Below are 20,804 nucleotides of genomic sequence, written 5' to 3'. Positions count from 1 at the left end.
CATAGAATAACTTTGAAGGTTATGTTTACCTTCGGTCGTATCCATATGGGTACTGTTGCCTCTGGCCCATTTGCATGTTTCCCATTGGACCTGGTGGGCCTCTGTTGTACTGTTCTCCCATCCCACTGTTGGGGCCTGGTGGCATGAACTGTTCTCCAGCTTGATAAAAAGAAAAAACACATTATCATTACTTTCAGCTCTAACAGAACTCCTTAAGGCTCTGATTAAGTGGCACTGCCAATGCTCACCTTTCCTCATGCCTCCAAAGGGGTCCTTTGTGGACTCGTAGGAACCCATTCGACCCATCATCTCTGGGCCACCCATCCCTGGCTGGTAGCCCTGAGAGTTGGGAGTCATGGCGTTCCTTCTGGAAAATGCTGGGTCTCCGCCATCAGCAAAGGGGTCCTGCAAATTAACACTACTCCTGCGGGAGGACAGGTGGCTTGTTACTAAAATACGTTTATCCTTTTATTCATGGATTATTTTTTATTTTAAACTTTTCAGGTCTCCATACATTCAAAACTGTGGTCATCAATGTTCTACTGATACTGATTTTCCATCTTCCAATACTAAAATACAGTGACAGTTTTGCCATAAGGATAAGTTAGATTTTTATGAGAAACACAATATTGTGTTTTCTAAATCGTACCTCACGCTTTGCATTGGAGGCATTTGTGTGTGCGGCGTGGAGGCTGGGGTGGGGGGCTTCAGGTCTCCCCCCTCTGCCATGGAACTACTGGTGGACTGAGGTGTTTGGGGTCCTTGAAGTGATCCAGAACCAGCTGCAAACAAGGATACACACAATGAGTACTGGGCAAACAACAATCGACTCCTCTGGATTGTAAAAAGAGTCCAGAGAAATAAAACAGCATCTCTCTCTTCCTCTCGCCGCCCCAGGAAAAAAGATGAGAGTTGATAGTTGATAGTGAGACAGGATATTTTGTGGAGAGTCTGAGCACTGTAGGGGCTTTTCAGGAACACATGCTGCTTTTGGGATTACTAAATCCCATTAAGAAATTCCTGAGCACTGCACCAAGGAACAGAGTTTGTGTCAAGCTGGCTGGCTTTTGAGTGCACAGCCAGCGAAAATGTTGAATCCTCGAGCTCATCACAGCATGGCAGCCCCTCTAAACCCACGTCCCATCACCCTCCTCAGCCGCTGCTGGTCTCTGGGAGTCATCAGGAAACAATGATCTAAACCCTGACTCTGACAGATTAGTGCCTGGCCTGTGGAGAAAGGAGACAGCGAGGTGTGTATGTATGTATGCACAAGAGTGACTGACAGTTTGTTTGCGTTGTACGTGTGTGTGCATCTGTGTGTGTGTGTGTGACATAGTGGCGCTCATCCTTAACTTCAGCTCAGGACTTCTCACTATTAGAGAGCCAGTCTGATGAGTCACAGGTTCCCATTCATTAAACTGGCGCACACACACACAAAACCGGGGTCACTGGCAGGTCACATTTATTCACATTTTCTCACATCACTCTCTTGCCTCTTCTAGCTCTCACATGTACACACACATTAACTGGCTCACCCTCCTCCTCCTCCTCCCCTCCTCCCCTCCTCCCCTCCTCCCTCTGGGCAGGGATTTCCCTCTGCTAAAGATGAAGGGAGGAAAGGGGAGGGGGAGGATCGCGAGTACAAAAAAAAAGCATGGTAGAAAGAGAGAGAGAGGGAGAGAGAGAGAGAGAGAGCGAGTCGTGTGACTTTTACACACACACACACACACACACACACACACACACACACACACACACACACACACACACACAAGCCTCTCCCCCCATTCATCATTTCTGGCTCAGTACTAATCTCCAAGGAGTGTTGCCGTGCCACTGTAGCCCTGGGCCAGGCACCAGGCAGCGAGGACACGCCACTGACGGAGCATCACTATCGCCAAATCACCTCCTGCCCCCACGCCGCCACCCACCCCCCCCTCTCCCATCCCTAACCCTCCCCAGCTCTTCCTTCGTACTAACTAGAGGGCTGATGCCAGCTGACAAGCACCCTGATGTCTCCTGTAACAACAACCCGGCGCTGACTCAGTGCCCTCTGTCTGACAGCCTGGGTCTCGGCCAGACTGAAGGAGCACATGGTCGCTCCTGGTGTGGTTGCTCCTGGCAGCTATCACAGGAGTCCCTCCAAAACAAACAGCCTCCAAATGACAACGTGGTCTGGAGAGCCCGCCCCTTCCTGGCTACGCCCCCCACCTGAGTCGCTGCTACGGCTGCATGCTGTTTTTTTTAACACCGACTTTTACCGAACCTTCATTGAGCGATGCGGCATGCTGGTGGCGTTGCTGTTATTATAAAACCCAAGAGGGACGGCGGAAAAGACACATTTTTCGTCATGTCCAGTGCAAATGCCAGAGAGTATTCTCCCCAGGCATGTGTTCGACAAACTGTGCAGAGGATGCGGCGCACTTCTGTGAGTTACAGCTACACTGCCCTCATTTACAACTCCTCCAATATAAGCCAAAACAGCAGTGATTTATGGAGGGTGGCAGCTCCAACAGGAGATGACAAACGATGGTCTATGATTGGCTTTTAACATTGCAATTAATGGGATACAATAAAATACACTAGTTTATAGGCAGATGATGTGAGGCAAATAGAGCAGGGAGGATGTGATGGATTGCATGGAATCCCCACTGCACCCAAGGGAGAAATGGAAAAGCTTAATTGTGTAGCAGGGCATCAGGAGTCACCTGGGCTGGGAGGTTGGATTTTCGTCTGGTTCTTTTTGGTGTCTGTGTTGAAGAAGTCTGGAGGCGGGTCTTCGCCGCGCTCAATCTTGCACTCGAAGGCGTACAAACACTGGATGTACTGCTTCTTGAGCGAGCTGGCCGCACTGCTCGACGTGCCGACGTTCAGGTTGGTGGCCAGCTCCCTCCACTTCTTGTTCTTGTTCACCTGGTTGGGTGGGAGAGAGAAGAGAAGGTTCAGAAGGCTGCACACAACCTTGCTGCCTCATCTGATCGGAGATATTCACAAAAAATTGCGGGTGTAATTCAAGGCGTACCTGGGTGAGGCCGCCGATTTCTTTGACAGATATATAGAGCCTGAAGAGATCAAGAGGCTTGCGACCCACGGCGGGCAGGTTGTTCATGCCCATGGCCTTCTCCTCAGCGAAGGCCAGGTATCTGTCCACCCACATCTTCCTCTCAGGCTCTGGGCCGAGCTCGTACAGACGAGTGATCTTCTCATTGGTGATGGTGGAAGAGCTTGACTTCTGCAGGACAAGTGATGGATGGAAATTTTGAGATGTAAAAAAAAAAAAAAAACATCTAAATGAAATAAGAAGCTTATTTTTTGGAATCTGAACTTTTACCTTTTTGGATTCGGGCTTGGGAGTCCCTTCCACTTTGTTGTTTATCTTCTGGGCAGGGTTCATTTTATCCATAGCAAACTCTGTACTGGGAGCCATTCCTGGGTATTAAAGGGTAATGAGAGAAGGGTATAAAAATAAAAGATTACTAGTCTATAAAGGCACTTTATGGAAAAAAAACTTGGTCCACAGTAGTAGTACTACATACAACCACCTGATCAGGGCTGTCATGTAACTTTTACTCACCAGGGCTGTTGTTGGGTATGTTTGTTCCCATTGGATAAGGCCCTGGCCCTCCCTGGTTCATCATACCATGCATGCTGTTCATACCTGGCCCGTATGGAGAGCCTGCTCCCATCATGCCCTGGGACATGTTAGGGTAGCCGGGTGGTCTGAAAAAGAGAATACTTGTTTAGGGGGAACATTTGGGAAAACAAAGACACAGTAAGCACAAGATAATCACAAAGCAACCACTAGAAATGAATACTTTAGAGTCTCTGAATAATAATTTAGTATTTTTTCCATGTGCGCCATTTACAGGGCTTATTTTGTAAGAAGCATCAATTTACGTCATATGATTATATCAGCTGCCTAGCCCACAAGTGCTGCTCTGTAGGCTGAGCTGGCATCGTTGCTTGGGAGGGATGTGATTCACTGATCGCATCTCCTCTTCTCTCAGTCTCTCCATTTTTTCCTCTTTTCTCTCATAGGAAAGTGTTTGGGCTACTGCCATCCACTCTGCAGCACACTCAGGCACTAAAACACACAACGGACCGGCTTGCACGTGGGAAGAACCAATCGTTTTTCATGGTCACACAACCAGCACACACAAGCAAGGACACAGACATTCAGCTAAAAGATGAGAAATACTCTCTGAGCTCGAGACTCTTAAAGCAGTGAGCTGTACTGACCCTCGACAGTCAACTGCTCCCTTGTGTCTCATTGAGACTCAGATGCAGCCAGCAGCTGTAAGCAACCCACCTGGTATGTATGGAGTTTGTGGGTCCATGGTGCATGGACGGCACACCATCCTTTCTGTTCATGCCTGGAGGGGGACACATTCCGGATGCCACCTGAGGAGGCATGGCGCCCATGTTAGAGGCCATGGCGGGACCGTAGGGTCGAGCACCCATCTGCCCGGGACCTATTCTGCCAGGTGGCATGTTTCCGAACGGAGCCCCGCTGCCCTGACCAGGCATGGGATTCATGGCGCCGCTCATGGCAGGGCCGCTGGGGTAGTTGGCGTTGGGCATCCCTGTGTAACCAGGCTGCCTGGGATAACCTGGAAATGTGACAGATGTATATTTAGACTCATATCTCAAAGCTATATCAGTATTTTAATTACTGGTTTTAATGGCAACCTACTGTGTTTCAGCCTAAACCAGAGATATCTTCTACTGATTTCTTGACAAAGAGTTTCACCAGTCCGACTCTAAATTTACTTCTGCGCTGCCTGTTCTGACAAGCAGCCCGATGAAGCGGGCTTTATCTGGCCCCCGCTGTTCAGTGCTATGAGTCATAGCAGAACTTCTTCAAAGCCCACAGAAACCATCTGAGACTTCAAAGTGAAGTGATAATTTCCTAAATATATGAAGTGAGAGTAAACTTCAAAGCCTTTTAAAAAAAAATCTGGACCATAAACGAAACTGTGATGGTCACAGGACGACAACTGTAAACTCGTTCATAATATTTATAGTATTTGGAGAAAAAAATCTGCATGATGTAACAGGGCACTAAGAGTGCACCACTCACATTTCTCCTCGACTGTTTTGTTAAACAGTGTAGTGGGTAACACAACTCATTTTTAACCTGATGCCTCACCTTGTGGGCCATACTGGGCCCCCTGAGGGCCGTAGTTTCCCATGGTATTGTTCTGGGGATAAGGTCCCATCCCACCATGCATCTGGCCTCCCGAAGACTGGCGTGGAGATAAGGCGGAGCCAGGCTGTCCAGGGGACCCATAAGGAGGCATCTGAGTGGTACGCATGTACACTGGAGAAGAACACACAGAAACGTTATTTAAGATTCAAGAGACTTCAGTGTACATACACACTGGAGTAGCTCTGCAGTTCTAGCTTATTTAAAGTTAAAAAGAAAAAAAGAAATAACAGTAGTTTATTAAATGTGTAATGTGTAAAACACCTCAAAAAAACAAAACAAAAAAACCATCTGCTTAATCATACACAGCATGCCCTGTGTTAAGAACCCAGCTCTGTACTTGTTCACAAACACACACTAGTACAGTGTGCCTATCTCCCGTTACCCTCATTTGACCCGGTAAGTCGACAACAAGCATATTCTTATTTAAAGGTACAGCCTGAGGGAGTGTTTACAAGAGGCAGGAATGCATACAAATGCTGTAATTACACCTCAGTGCTGCTATGGATGCAGTGCACATCCTCGCTCTGAAATGGATTTAAAGAATCTAGACATTTGCTCAACTCACCCCTGTCCTGGCCCATGGCTGACTGGTTCATGGAAGAGTGCATGATGCTGTCCGACTGGACGCTGGGCGGCCTGGGTGGCATCTGATTACCTGCAATGATAGCGGAGTGGTTTGAAATTACCATGGGAATTCTGGAAATATCAGTTCGACAACCTTTTTGCCATGTCAATCACAAGCTTCCAAGGTTATGAAACACAGACTATGGCTGTGTTGGTATTGGCTGCCTGCTACACTGCTCTCCACAGCGAGTTAATGCTGGCATTGTGACTTCTGTTCCATGTTGGGAGAAACGCAACGCTCCCATCTGGCAAGTCGCTTCATGAATTAGAAATGTAATCTGCTGTATTGAGTTTTGGATTAAAACTCAAATTCTGTCTCCTGTTTGTTTACTCAGTGTTTCAGGTGGCATTCCGACTCAATACACTGAACAGGCGACAAAAACAGGTTGAGATTACTTTTGTTTGTTAGGTACTTTCAGCAGGTATATATTTTACATTAAGCAGTTATAGTTTAGCATATATATTTGCAATTATTGCCTGTAGCCAGCTCATAATGTTATGTTTTGTAGTATTTTTAATTGTCCTTCTTGCACACCCAAATAATGCTACAGATAATTATTTTAGATTGTTTTTTCTTTACGATCTAAGTGGTCTCCCTATAGATTGTAAAGACTGTATTCAGAAAACTGAATTTGAGATGCTGACCTACATTTAAAAACATGAAATACACAACAGAAAGAAACTATATTTTAGGAATAGGAGTTTGGTGGAATATGCGACGTGACACTGCAATTAAACATAGCAAACATTGTAATTAATAGTATTTTGCTTTTACCTGGCACGGCAGCAGGGGATAGGGGGCCGGTGCGAGAGGGGGTGACACTAGCGGGGGAGCCCACAGGTGACGGCGAGGGCCCGCGTATGCCTGGCAGATGGGGCGAAGTGTGCGGAGAGAAGGGCGACTGGGCCGGGTTACTCTGCTCGCCCTGACTACTGGACACCCCTGAGGTGCTGACGCCTGGGCTCAAGGCCCCCTCTGTACCTGTGGGCAGGTCATCAATGGAGCCGGACAGATCCTGGAGGAAGAAGAGCAACATGACATACAGTAAGTTGAGTATAGGAAGGAGTGTGATTTCTATCAGAAGCTTCTAAAAGAAAAAGAAATGGTAATGACTGAGATGGTAGCTTTGGATATTAGCAAGAGTATTATTAATTTTTCCTCCATGGAGAGAGCATTAGCTGAAGTCAAACACGTTCCATTTTTATGGCAAATTTATTCATTGCAAATCAACAAAATGGCAACACTAACTCAAATTTTACTTTATGCACAATTTCAACAGTTTGGAATAGGTTTATAGGAACAAGCATTTAGAAGACAAAACCCATCAGTCAAACAAATAATTCTCTGCCACCCTTCGCCGATGTTTGGCTTACACTGAAAGGAGGGAAATTAAGTCGAGAAACCAATACATGATATCAAAGGCAAAACAGTCTGTTTGCGTTCGTGTGTCGGTGTGTGTGTGCAGGGATGAAAATAAAGCCCAGGTTGGCTCAGACTCTGAAATGTGAAAAGCAGGAGAAGAAAGCAGCCGCATCTGGAGGAATGTGAATCATATTCAGCAGAAATAAATATGAGAAATAAATATATTCAGGCTTTTCTTTCCTGCACATCTTAGCACGAGGAGGGCAAGGGCATTTTATTTCAGAGCCATGTCAAAGTCAAGCGAAGTCAAATCAAATGACTGGAAATCCAAATGGTCAGTGATGCGTTGCAGCAATCTTCGACTTCACCGGGGTGTGTCTGTAATTTTCTCATAGCAGACTGCCAGGCCTATTATAGCGCAAACATTCTTTTGGGTACAATAACTTCTTTTTCCACCTTTTTAAAAATACTCTACATCACCCCCATAATGCTGATAATGATCCATCTTGGCAAGGAGAAGTCTGTTTGTGTGACTTGCAAAGAGAAAGTGGGGAGAAAAAAAAAAAATGTTTGAAGCAAGTCATCTCGGGAGGCAGTTGAAATAATTGGTGCTGGGCACGGGCTCTGGTGCCATGTGGTGTTGTTATTGAGGCTCGCTGGCTGTGACACAAAGACAGGCAGGCGGGAAGGTAGGAAGGCAGCCGGCGATGATTATGTTTGTGGGAAGGTGAATGTTTACACACTGGCCACTCACGTGGAGCCCATGTGCTTGCTCAGAAATGCAAGCTCATCTGCCAGTCACATCGGAGGAGGGAAAAAAATGGGAGGAGGGAGGAGGAGGAGGAGGAGGAGGAGGGAAAAAAAGCACTCATTGGAAGGTGGCCAACTATTCCCATAGAAATCTCACACTCGCAGGCTGGCTGCAGCCCTGAAGCCGGCGGTTTTGCACTTGAAACAGCGCCCGATGCTATTTTTGGGATGTGACCTGATGGAGGAACCCCAGAGGGAGTGACAGGAGGAGAACGCTGATTCAGAATCCACCCTCCCCCCTCCAATCCAACCTCACCCTGTTCTCTCTGCCCTCCCTCCAACTCTTCCTCCCTCACTTCGGTGACTGCGCAACCCAAGGCCTTTTTGACCCGCACAGGGGTAGAGGCAACTAAATAACCATGCAAACCGCAGCAGGAGGGCTTTATGTGCGAGTATCACACTCTGAAGTGTTTCACTGGCCCAATTAATGTTCACAAATGTAAAAACAGGTCAGAACAAAGCAGAGCCACGCTGTGTGGACAACACACAGCAGTGAGATCTTAATGCTCTGGAATAGAGAGCAGAGATCAAACAGCATGACATTCCTTGCTTAAACAACCGTGGCGGGACCCTTTTTCTAGCAGCAAGCACCGTCAGCTGACATACACCAACCCTCCCCTTTTCCTCTTCCCAACTAGCACCACTCCACCTCCGCGCAGACATCACAAGACTGGTCATCTGATATAGGGCTGGCCTGAAGGCCCTGGACAGGCTGGCCGCCACAGTGACCACCACCGCAGTCGCTACACTCAAAGCATCAGAGATCACAATGCAGAGACATGTCCCAGACACAAAACAATCCTCCAGCACCGCCTCTCTGACCCAGACCAAGGACTAAAAGGCCAGGGGTCAGTTTCTGGGGTTACGCCTGGGAGTCAGATCTCAGCGGGAGGTTGAGGTGGATGGCTATGCGAGTCATTCACTGGCTAGTCATGAGACAGAAAAAAGAACCAAGAAAGCATTAGGAACACAAGCTTTGGGGTGCTTTTGGCTATTTAGGAAGGTGGCCACTTAGGAGACAAAAGCCAATATATTAAGAGCATCTATTTCTCAAGTCAATGAATGTTTAAACTGAACACAAGATCGGATGGGTCAGCATCCTGGATGATAGATGTTCTTTTGAAAAACCTTTTGATATAGTTTGGTGAATTTAGGACAACCAGCAGACTGGATGCAATACCCCGATTTCCAATAACCAAGGACTCTTGACACCGGCCAGAGTGGATTTCTGTTTTTATGTGAGACAGGTTGCAATAGGCATTCCAAATTGGTAAAATATGTGGATTCATTAGGGCCCACCCGACAGTCTAACGCTTATGAAATCTTTCATTCAAAAATCTCTCTACGTCTCTTCCTGCCACTATGAAAGTCGCCAACTCAGCAACTGACCGTCATATCGGATCACCTTGACACAAACGATCCCAAGTGCAGATACATTTCCACAAAGTCAACAAAACAACTGCAATATTCGCAGGAAGGGTTCGCTTCCATAATGTTAAAGGAAGTGGTCAGTCTCAGCCTATGCCTGGTGTTTTCTAATTCTACAACCTCAATTTCAAATTGAGGTGATATTAAATGCATTGTGCACGCAGCAAAACTGGTATTTTATTCTTGCTTAAATTTCCTGACTGATACAGAAGAATGCTATTACTTCCACATTGCTTTCCTAAGAAAATGTAGAGTTCTGCTGCAGCAAACCTGAAAAATAAGTCAGGATGGGGTTAAATAATGACTCACCCAGCAGTGAGTACACTGTTACAGTAAAACCATAAGAGATGTCTTTATTCACCAAACAACCTGCCTTGAGATTTGAAAGCATTGAAACTCCTAGTCTTAAGATGTTCATAAGAAGATGTTCTTTGCACATTTGAGTTGCGTCCGATTGTAGGGGTGAGTGTATCGACAGCGTTTGGCTATCATTGATATTTAAATAGTTAAATATGCTAGGAGCTCTACTGCTGGTGACAGAGAAACTTGTCTGGCCTCAGCACTAGCATGGTGCTGGGCTGAACATCAAGAGGACTGCCAGATGACGCCCAACCCTAAATAACAGTGTAGTAAAAAGGGACTTCATAAAATCTAAGAAGTCTGGCTTGTTAAATGCAAAACACAAAGTACTCAAAGTAAATGTGTGTCTCGTAACAGTAAGGATTATGTGCAACTTAAAATTCAAACAACAAAAACACTCCTTAATGGCATTCCTTTTGAGTGAATCAACAAAACAAAAATGATGCATCAATACTTTTAAAGACAAGTGCACCTGTTATAGCGGCAGGCATAACGGGTGAGGCCTTTAACGTTCTGTAAATATCTGACAACTGACAGCTCTGATTCCTCAGCCTGGATAGGCAGAAACATTGTACACACACACACACACAAGCTCCTACCTACTCCCACTCTGCAGTCATTGATTTTCCCAGCTCAATACTGCACAGCACCAGCCTGTTCTGCTGACTGCACAAGCCGGACAGCGAGAGGAGAGGAGAGGAGAGGGAGGAGGGGCAGGGGTGGGTGGTGTTGGTAGTGGTGCGCTTGGTGATGCTGATGCTGCCGAGGCTCAGCTATTCAACACGTTCATTATTAGAAGGCAAATGATGGGGAGGATGTGGATGAGGCACGAGGAGGAGTTAAGGGGCGACCGTGTGGCTAAGTTGGAGTAGTGTGTGTGTGTGGGGGCGTTTATGAGCTCTGAGGAAGGTCACAGCCGTATTATCTATGGAAAATGTGACAGCAGACGACATGAGAATATAGAAGAACGCACTGTTTGTTTTTAAACGTAGGGGAAAAGGGGAGGAATTGTGAGCTGTGTTGTGGAGAGAAGGAGAGAGCTGCAGTTCTTTCCCTACAAGCCTCTCTCTATGGCAGCCATTTTGTGTTTTTCCCAGCACTGCCTAACATGGAACTTCAGAGCTGAAAACTGCACAACAGTCTGTATAACATTTGAAGGCTGAAGGGAGGCCTATTTACGTCCTGAAAATACGCAGAAAAATACAAAAAATAACAACTTAAAAATAACATTACTTCTGCAGTCACTGATCATGAATGTTGACGTTGTCTTTACTGTTTCCACTGTTCCCATATCCTCCACTGCTCTTCTGAGTGTGCCTGTGCCGTCTCTGAGTCATCTGCTCTGCTCTCCGCCGTCCTAATGTATTCCATTTGCAGATTACTTCACTGAATCAATCAAGCCCGACCAGAGCCATTAGTCTGCCAAGCCAGCCCCCTTTTTTTTTTGTAGGTTATGAGAAACAGAAAGTGGGAGAAGAGAGGTAGCTTAGTGGCCATGAGATAATGAAACGTATCTGGAATGTGTGACCCTGGCCAGTAGTGTAACTAGATCTGGTGGTGGTGGTGGTGAGAAGAAGAGGAGGAGGAGGAGGAGAGGGGGGCCAGAGTTCATCCCTCAGTCACACACTTTCCCTGACCCGCTCTTCTCGGTCATTCTCAGACGTCAGGGTTTCACCCACCGCCTGGCTGGCAGGCTTCCTTGTTCTCAGGCCTCCAGATGCTGAACACAATATACAGAGGAAACAAAAAAAAAAAGCTCACTCACTCCAGAGTAGACACATGCTCACACATCCTCTGTGGCATAGTGAAGAGAGAGTGTAAGAAAGAGGAGAGGGGGGGGGTAGAGAGGAGGAAAAAAAAACTGGCTGCATCTCAAGGGCTGCCATGGTTACTGTGATCCACGTGGTTGACACATTAGAGCCGACACAATCCCTCCCTCCTGTTGCCCCCCCCTCCCTCCTCTCTCTCCCTCTCTCTCTCTCTCTGTGGCCTCCCTGCGTGCCTGGCAGGGTCACGGTGCAGTCAGCTACTACAAAAGAAGAAGCCCGTCATTGTTACAGGAAACGCAGACGCACCAAAGCCATGTTCCTCCACCCCCCGCTCCTGCCCCACCGCTTTAATTACACACTTAGCCTGTGGGCCTTTTGAGCTGAGGAGGCCTGGGAGACACGCACACGCATGCAGAGAGTGGACAAGCACAAGGCAGCAAAAGCTTGAACTTTTCTTTCTGTCTATCGTGAGCACCCGGGTGTTTGTGTTTATATGCCGACGACCTCGCCAGTGAGAATGCTCCAGCGCTGCGCTTTTACCACTCATTCAGGACGAAATGGGCTTTTGATATCCAAAGGGGGTCATGGGAAAAGTCATCTCTTCTCTTTTAAGTGTAAGATCAAGTGGAATTTTCTGTGCGCAGTTTCTAAGGGGTTTTCTCTTCTCTTCTCTTCTCTTTCTCCCTGCTCAGCCTCTGATTGTGCTGACTTGACTTAACCGAGCCCAGAAGCACATTATCTCCAGACCATAATCAGAGCGCTTCTATCCGTCATGCACGAACGACAGTCACTCAGACAAAATAAAACTGAGGCTCTCTGGTCGATTAAAACACCTGTATACTCACTGTTACATTACCATGAAATGGCAGCAAGAATATCCAGGTGTTGAAACAGAAGGAGGACAGGTGGGTGTTGCCGAGGCCTCAGCCACCTGTCCAGGGCTCCCACCTGCATCCAGGGGACGTGACGAAGTATTGGGGGCCTTTGGGAAGTCTACCAAAGGCTTGGAGAAAGGCTGCTCCAGCCCTGGCTCAAGGTTTGCAGGGCTTAGCTCAACCATAAGGGGGCACTCCCATCCCACTATGAGGGAAGAAATGGAGAAAGGAGGAGAAGCAAGGCAGGCCCCTGCCTCAAACAGCAGCAGCAGCAGCCATTACAGGGTTCCACACACAGCACAGGCTGACGAGAAACTCTCCAGACACACTTAGAGCACCCCATAAGCATGCCATGCAACCCTTACCCTGGTCGCGTCATGATAAAGATATGAGCCGAACTGGTCGGTGTTTAAAATGAACACAACACAGCTGAGAAATGTCATTTCACCAAGATGTAGGCAAACGGCAAACATGGATACAAACAACAACAGCAGGGTGACACAACGCTCAGAGGCTTGGTGCACCCTGCTGGGCACGCATATCTGGTCTGGAGAATCAGTGCCACAGACACAATGTCTACCACATCCACAGATGAGCTGGCTCCAACTCCCAAGAGATCACCATTACGTTGCTATTTTATCACTAGTAGCCACGTGGGACGGATAATTAAAAACCAGAGAGAGGAAGATAAAACAGTGAACCAGCAAAATGTAGGAAAAAAGTCTGCTCAGGCTGGAAAAATGCAATTTATTTGACCCTGATCAGTGCTGCTGCTTTTAGATCCACGTGTGATACAAGCTTGCAGTCAAAGGAAAATCAAGGCCAACTATGAATCTTAATCAATAAGTGGGGAGGTCTTTCATAAACGCTCCACATTTGCCTAATTGAACTTCTCTGTGGGGGTAATAGAAAAGGAGGGGTGCAATGCACACAAACACTGCAGCAGTCTGTGTGTGACTACAGGAGTAGATGGAGGGAAGTGGGAAAGAGGAGGAGGAGGAGGTTGGTGGTGGTGGTGGTGGGGGGGGGCTCCTGATTGCTGTGAATAATGGGGAGATGGTGTGTGCGTGGGGGGCCTTTTGTAGAAATCACAATAGTAGCAGGGAGTCCCAGGGCAGAGCACAGATGCCCCAGTGAGGCAGGCAGCTGCCCAGCCCGAGGAGAGGGGTGCTGGGATACGGAGGGCCAAGGGGGCTTGTAGAGGCCTCGGGTGAGGTGGGTGGGGTGGGGTGGGCTGGGCGGTGGATGGGTGGGGAGGCTCCAGACCCCTACAGCCAGTCTGCCCGCTTTCCAGACCAGCAACGCCCCTCCCCTCCTACTGTCACACACACACACACACACACACACACAGCGTGTCTAGAGGGTGCTACCAAAGCAATGACAGTACCAGTGAATTAACTGGAGAGAGGAGATAAAATATATAATATATAATCTTGGGTTTATTTCACAGAGTGAGAGTTAATTTCACTGTGAGGCTGGTTTCATCCAACCAGACGCAGCAGCTTGTTCCAGCGAGAGCAGGAGAAAGCAGAGGACGGACAGTGCTGCAGTCAGCCACAGTCTTTGTGCTGCAAAACTAGCTCAGCCCAGCAGAAATGGAGGCAGAGGGGAGGGGCATGGGAGAGTGTGTGTGCGAGTGTGAGAGTGTGTGAGTGAGCGGAGAGAGCAAAAGGGAGAGGGAGAGTGCTCTGTGTGTGTGTGTGTGTGTGTGTGCATGCATGCGTGTGTGTGTGTGTGAGAGAGACAGAGAACGAGCTCACATGAGAAAAACAGGGCTCGGGGTTTTTGCAGCCTGAGAAACAATTCACTGAAGCAAATGCAAAACAACACACTTTGTCAGCAGATTGAATTTTTTTTTCAACTACATTAATTAAAAATCATATAGAGGGAAGAAAGTGGTGAGACAGAGCGAGAGAGCGAGGGAGAGAAACAGACGAGCTGGGAGGAGGGAGGGGGTGAGAGCGAGTGAGAGGCACCCTGGAATCTGAATAAGACATGCACACACAGGAAGCAAGGGCCCCAGAATAGCAACAGGAAACTGGCCCCGGACTCTGAATGCTGTCAGCGTCAGAGCCTCGCAAAACAAGGCTGTGCTGAACAGCGTTATGAAAGCTGATTTACTGAGAGAAGAGAGAGAACGAGGAAGGGAAGGAAAGGGAAGGGGGAGGAAGGCGCAGGCGAGGGAAGGAGAAAACGAGAATTTAGACAGAAAGAGGAACAGGAGAGAGGCAGGGAGGAGAGGAGAAAAAAAATATATATATTATACGTTTATATATATTTATATATATATTTAAAAAAAACAGAAAGAAGGGGAGAAATGCAGCAAAAAACAGAGAGTAATATTGAAAACGGCACAGAGGGGGTTGGGCTGGGTAGGAGAGGAAAAAAAGTGGGCCGGCCTTGTCAGGCTGATTGCTCCAGAGCTATGTCGCAAAAACAAGCTTAGCTGCCGCAGGAGAGCAGAGCTGGGCTGGGCTGAGCAGGGAACGGGGATTGCAGGAGGAGGGGGGCGGACTCAGAGTTGATCAGCAAGACTGGAAGATCCCTCGGTTTCAGATCAGGAGGCTTGGCACATAACATTAAAGGTCATTAAGGGGGAGGGGGAGGGGGGGGGGCTGTTGTTGTGATGTGGGTGGTCCATGAGCTTTGCAAATGCACAGGATAAGAATAGATTCAAGCATGGGTGGGGTTCTGATAGGCAGAGATGTAGAGATACACTTAAAAGTGGGAGAACTCGACTCGCAGACTCTTAGAACTCTGACGGTAGATGACCGCCAAAGTAGAACAGCCAAAAACAAAAGAAGAAAAACAAAAGGCAAGAATAACCTTTATCATTAAAACACTAAATGGCCTTTTATCTCTCATATATTATACTTGCGACACACAAGTAGGGCCAAATAAAAAAGGAACAGAGTTAATTACACCATTGTTTATAGGCAAATATGCTGTACGGCTAAAGGAGACAATGTAAAGCCTTGACCCCTCTTTCGATATAAATCCACTCCAGATGAAGCCTCTTATTCGGGAGGGTAAGAGGAACCAGAGGAACAGGAGGATGGAGGGAAGAAAAATAAACTTGGGTGTGAGTGTGTGACCAACATGTGACCTTCCTCTCAAGTCTGGAGCACATTGAGACACATCAGAAAAGAGGAGCACCACATGCAGTGGGCGGCCCCGAGTGGGATTAGACCCACAGTGGAGAAAGGGTGTACAAAAGACCTGGGAGAGGACGAGAAGGAGGTTTAAAAAAAGAAGAAAAAAAAACACACAGAGAAGAAGTTAGGTGGGAGGGAACGGTAGGTTGATGGTGGTTTAGTTCTTCCCCTTTCCTTGTTTTGACATGGAAAGGAAGTGTCACATCCAGGGTGTAGGAAAGCCTGATGGTGACATCAAGGGCGCTGGCCTGTTTTGCTTTTGCTGGAGCCTCAATTAAGAAGATGGGCTTTGGTATCAGTTAGCGCAAGGCTGCCATATGCAGCTTCATACCATGACGGGATATTATAAAACACTGGACGTGCTATATCAAAATGTAAACTAAGCTAAATCACACTGCTTAGGCTCCCGTAAAGAATATTTCTTCTAAACATGATGGCGGTCCTAAAACCTGATCAGCTCTGCTTATCAAGAGATAATCTGGCCATTCCACGTGTATTTCAGATGTTTATTTATTTAAGATGAGATAACCACACTACCATCACTATCATCGGGGTTGTTTATTTCAAACTCTGGGAAGCTACCTTCAGAACCATGGGAGACATTAAAGAAGCGTCACAGGCCGTGCTCTACTCCTTGTGGAGAGTATAAACGTTCATGTGTGAAAGTGGTGAAGCACCCCTTTAATCAGCAACTATAGTTATTCATTACAGACTAAGTCAATAATGTGACGCAATGGATCAAGAAAAGTATGTCCTTTCTCTCTCTACCCCACATTAGCACTTCATTTCCTTTTATAAAATGTTCACAGAAATAATCTAACCACAAAAACTACTATTCTACTGTATCTATTTTAAATTAGCTCTAGAGTAGCTTCGACTAAGTGCCTAAACTATAAAGAGCTTCTGTGAACAAAAGTTCCTTATATCAGCCTGGTAAATACTCAACAGTTAAACGGTGCCTGCATGTCCTGGAGCCACACTGAAAACAAACCAGGAACCAGTTCAACCTGCTCAGCTAGTTCCACTATCACTGCCTCTTTTTTTTCCCTCTCCCTCCTCCACCTCCACAGCTCTTTTCTCATGCTGACTGTTGCTTTCCTACCTGCGCCTTCCAGCAGGCGCTAAGCCTCCTGTACACCTTTATTCCCACCTCAGCAGCGGCCTAACAGACGCTGGGTTTTTAAGCACCTGGCTCAAACAGACCCATCTGTGCTCTGGATGAGGTGATGTCTGGCTGGCTCAGAGCGAATGCTACTAAAGTAGCTAAATGGCATTTGCTCCTCAGCCGCTGTTGGATCGGGATTCAAGAAATGCACCCATACAAATCACTGCAGGTCCATACAAAATAAAGGAAAATTTCCTTTAATTTAATTTTAATTTAGAAGAAATACTTTTTTTTGCTTCTATTTAGTACGTGAAAATCACATTACTTTATGAGTAGAGTCACACAAATCCAAATGACATATTCAAGATCTGTTATGGGAATAACTATCTTGTGTGTTTGCTAATTCACTAACAAATGAGAAATGGAAAAAAGAAATACGAAAGTACAATTCTGAACAGGCTAGAATAAAAGACTGGATTTTATATGATGACAAAAACGGATGAGATCTGTATATTATTAAATATTTGCTAAGGAAACATCAGGTACAGTACTAACTAATAATATACATTTTAGTTCTGGCAAGAAATCCTTGCCAACTAAAGCAACTGACAAGTAAAATATCTGGTGAGAAGGAATAAGGAAACAAAGCAGAATCTTTTCCTTTCTGACTGTAATTCTTGGAGCATTAACAGGTTATGGTTCAATGAAGATGTCCAGTTCTACGTGGGGTTATGCAGAAAAGATCTGGTTTGTTTGACATGACATTCTGAACAACTGTAGTGGAAGGCGAGTGGAAAAGTGGGACGTAACAGGTTGCCAGGAAAGTTGGGACCATTTTCAAATGTGCCTGCTTCATTCTGAAGTTGTAAATGTGTGGAGCTAAATAACTCTTCCACACAAGCGGGATAGAAGATACTAAAGCTTTCAAGGTGAGGTGCGCTGTGAATACGTTAAATCGATTACTTCTAAAATATTTACCTCCCATTTACTCCACAGCCTACAGTATGTTTCAGATATTAGTTTGTTGCCTGTTTTATTCAAAAGCTGGTTTTTAAGACAGTGATTAACATAAACACAGGAAGGACGCTTCTGTAGCACTTTTGTGCCATCGTTTTACATTTGACAATCAATTGTACCCTGTGCTATAGATATATTTCAGTTGGTACCATAAGGTAATTGCTGACTCATTGCTAATTCAGAACACTTTAAGAATTCTTAGTCACTGCATTTAGCTTCCATAGTCAGAAATCATCTTCTTAGAAATTTTATTTGTTCTGTTTATATTTAAAAAATTAGCATTGTGACTTTTCTTTATAGAGAGAACACAAAAGTCCAGGTAAAAAGAATATCACTCATCCACTCATAGCACCTGCAGGAGTCAACTGGACTGTTTTGACTCTGGCTGTCAGGGTTATACTCTCTGTTAGTATGGTCTAATCTGCACACAGAGTGTCATGTGTGCTCTGCAGGGATGGAGAGGAAAGGAGGGGGGGAGGAGGAGGAGGAGGAGGAGAAAGGGGAACGGTTCATGTCTACCTTAGCCAGATTAATGGCTCTCTCAGCCAATCACACAGCACGGAAAGGGAATCCCTGAGAAGTTGGGGGGGGAATAAATAAAAATAGCCCTTTCCTGGCCTGCTCGGCCAATGGCTGAACCTACTGAGAGATGTATAAATAAATAAGAGAAATAAATAAAAGAGGAGGGAAACACATCCTGAGGGCATCCCCTACTGGCGTAGACGGCGCTGCCTCTCATCCCTCCCTCTCAGCATCTCCCACTCCAACCAATCACTCACACTATTTGAAGTTATTTGCTTGCACTCCCTCAATCCCCCCCCCCCGAACCCCCCCTCACCGCCGACTCTGCTCTCTCACTTTCATTCTCTCTCATTAATGATCTCATTTCTCACTCTCCTTCCCTGAGGCCCAGAATGAGGTTAGCTCCGCAGTCTGACCTATAAACACTGCCATGGAAACTGCAACGTGTTACAGCGAGACACCTCTTTAACAGGGAGGACGGGGTGGGGTGGGGGCTCTCTCACCTTTATCTTAGCCAGAGGGTTATCAGATGCCAGATTTACTTCACTTTCAACAATTACTTTTCCAAGCAGAATTATATTTTTGCCATTTCTTTTTTTATTCTATTACTTTTCTTCTAACGAGTCTGCAGAAACTGCTTGAACACGCTTTACTCACTCGTGGCATCAGCTTGTTGTTGTGTACTCTGTGTATGCTGAAGTCAGAAGCAGGAGCGAAGGGAAAGGCTTGGGATCTAAATTAAAGAGATTGCAGGGAGCAGCTGATTTTTACTCGTTACTTCTCTCTCCAATAAAAAAAAGCAAAGAAAAAAACTGTTTGCCCCAGAATTCTGTTTCTGCCGTCATTAATCTCCAGATATTGCTATTTGCCAAGTGGAGGAAAAAAAAAAAAAAGATATATTTTTCCAGGCTTCAGCAACTCGTGCCAGTAATTTAGCAGGCATGCAAACGCAGTAAAGCAGTAAACAAAGCTTGGGAAACCAACAGTGTCTGCAGTCCAAAGCAGCGAATATTGACCCTTTTGGAGTAAATCATGCAATGCCCACACAGCTCTGAAAAAGTCTAACACTTCCATTGCATTTCTCTGAATAGACCGCGCAGCTGAATCCAAGTGTTTGGTAGTTAATCGATTGCACAGCCAGCTCCATAAGCCAATATTTACTCCATTCTGAGAGCACAGGTCACGCAAGGAAACTTTTGTGTACGGCTTCTGTTTACAACTGTGGGACTCCTTCCCGAGTTACCCAAAAGTTTTTAGAAATTAACTGAACTTTATACTGCACTTTAAAGAGAACGGTGTAAAGTGCGTCTTTGGTAGTCTGAGTACAAGACCAGTTTACCTACAAATATATCAAAATCTGTGTAATGAGGCCGAGAGGTTAGGGTTAGGGTGCATACCATCTGAACAAAATCAGCACACTTTTTGGGGTTGAGTCCCAGCTTGCATGGACTTTTGCTGTATGTCATTTCTCTGCTCTCTTTCTGCACCTTTTCTCTCCGTCTCTACTTTACTATGTAATAAACAAAATAAAAAGAATACTGAAATCTGTTCTACTCAGTCAGAGGTACCATCCATTGTCACAGAAACGACGGAGATTCATTCATAGAATTCAGAATCCAAGCAAGTCCAACCATCATTACTAATCAGTATCCGACTCAGGATCACAAATGGCTCAGTGATATTGGTTTTAAATATTACATTTGTGGGTTTTTTGCTAATGCCTGAGGGTAACAAGATATCTAATTAATGGGTCAAAACTATGGAAGTGTTTTTGGCGGTGAGTGGATGAAATCCCGCACAACAATTCAGATGATAAATAAAGAGACAGAAGGCTCACCGGCAGACTTGATGGGCGTGCCTGCATGCTGTCTTCTTGACCGCTCTTGGTGGGCTGGTTAGAAGGTGGAGCACTGGACTGGGAGCTAAAGGAATCCTGGGAAATTTCCTGATTGTAAGAACAAGAAAGATAACTCAATTGACGGAAAGGAGGAGGGAAAACACTGCTTGTGTACTGTTTGCATGTACAGAAATACAGCCACAACAGGTCTCAACTGGGCTGGATATGGATATGGATATGGATATGGATGTAGTGCGATTTGTATTTTTGCCTTTGGCACCATAAGAGGAACACGGCACAGGAAAACTCGCTGCTTACTTGACATCACTGTGCCTGTGGCTTTATCTTGAATTTATTTATTTAAAACCAACAACCAAAAACAGCAAGGCTTCCCTCTGATGTAACACTGGACTTGTTGGGGGTTCTAAATCTTGTTGTTCATACTATCCATTTAACAGACAGGAGCATCTTTAATTAACTAAGTGATTAAACTTTAATTAAGCAACAAGGCAACACTGCATGGTTTATGCCAAAGGTTTACTCAAAACCTCCTATAGCGGAATCACAGCTAAACCCTTACAGAGATTTGACCGTATACTGTGGAAAACTAAACGCTTCATTTTAACTGACACAATCATATACGTCCAAAAACAAAAAGGGACCACTTGAAAGAATTTCCAGTGAAGCAAATATACCCGCAGCTTCCACTTTGCATGGCAGGAGAGTAAAA

The 20,804-nt window shown here is 45.9% G+C and overlaps 1 protein-coding gene across 1 annotated transcript in view; it reads right to left on the bottom strand.

Annotated features, from left to right (window-relative positions):
• Positions 1 to 20,804, bottom strand: part of arid1ab (AT-rich interactive domain 1Ab) — a 49,835-nt gene that overhangs the window by 5,476 nt on the left and 23,555 nt on the right. The window contains exons 4-15 of the mRNA XM_084562777.1: positions 20,075 to 20,182; positions 6,609 to 6,849; positions 5,775 to 5,864; positions 5,150 to 5,320; positions 4,310 to 4,610; positions 3,575 to 3,720; positions 3,332 to 3,429; positions 3,023 to 3,232; positions 2,709 to 2,913; positions 650 to 782; positions 249 to 424; positions 30 to 159 (exon numbers count right to left, since the gene is read on the bottom strand). Of these exons, the coding sequence (XP_084418903.1) occupies positions 30 to 159; positions 249 to 424; positions 650 to 782; positions 2,709 to 2,913; positions 3,023 to 3,232; positions 3,332 to 3,429; positions 3,575 to 3,720; positions 4,310 to 4,610; positions 5,150 to 5,320; positions 5,775 to 5,864; positions 6,609 to 6,849; positions 20,075 to 20,182 (2,009 nt within the window). The remainder of the gene's footprint in view (positions 1 to 29; positions 160 to 248; positions 425 to 649; positions 783 to 2,708; positions 2,914 to 3,022; positions 3,233 to 3,331; positions 3,430 to 3,574; positions 3,721 to 4,309; positions 4,611 to 5,149; positions 5,321 to 5,774; positions 5,865 to 6,608; positions 6,850 to 20,074; positions 20,183 to 20,804) is intronic.

Source organism: Chelon labrosus (assembly GCF_963514085.1).
Source record: "Chelon labrosus genome assembly, chromosome: 16".
Lineage (NCBI taxonomy): Eukaryota > Metazoa > Chordata > Actinopteri > Mugiliformes > Mugilidae > Chelon > Chelon labrosus.
This window is presented reverse-complemented; position numbering and strand designations above follow the sequence as displayed.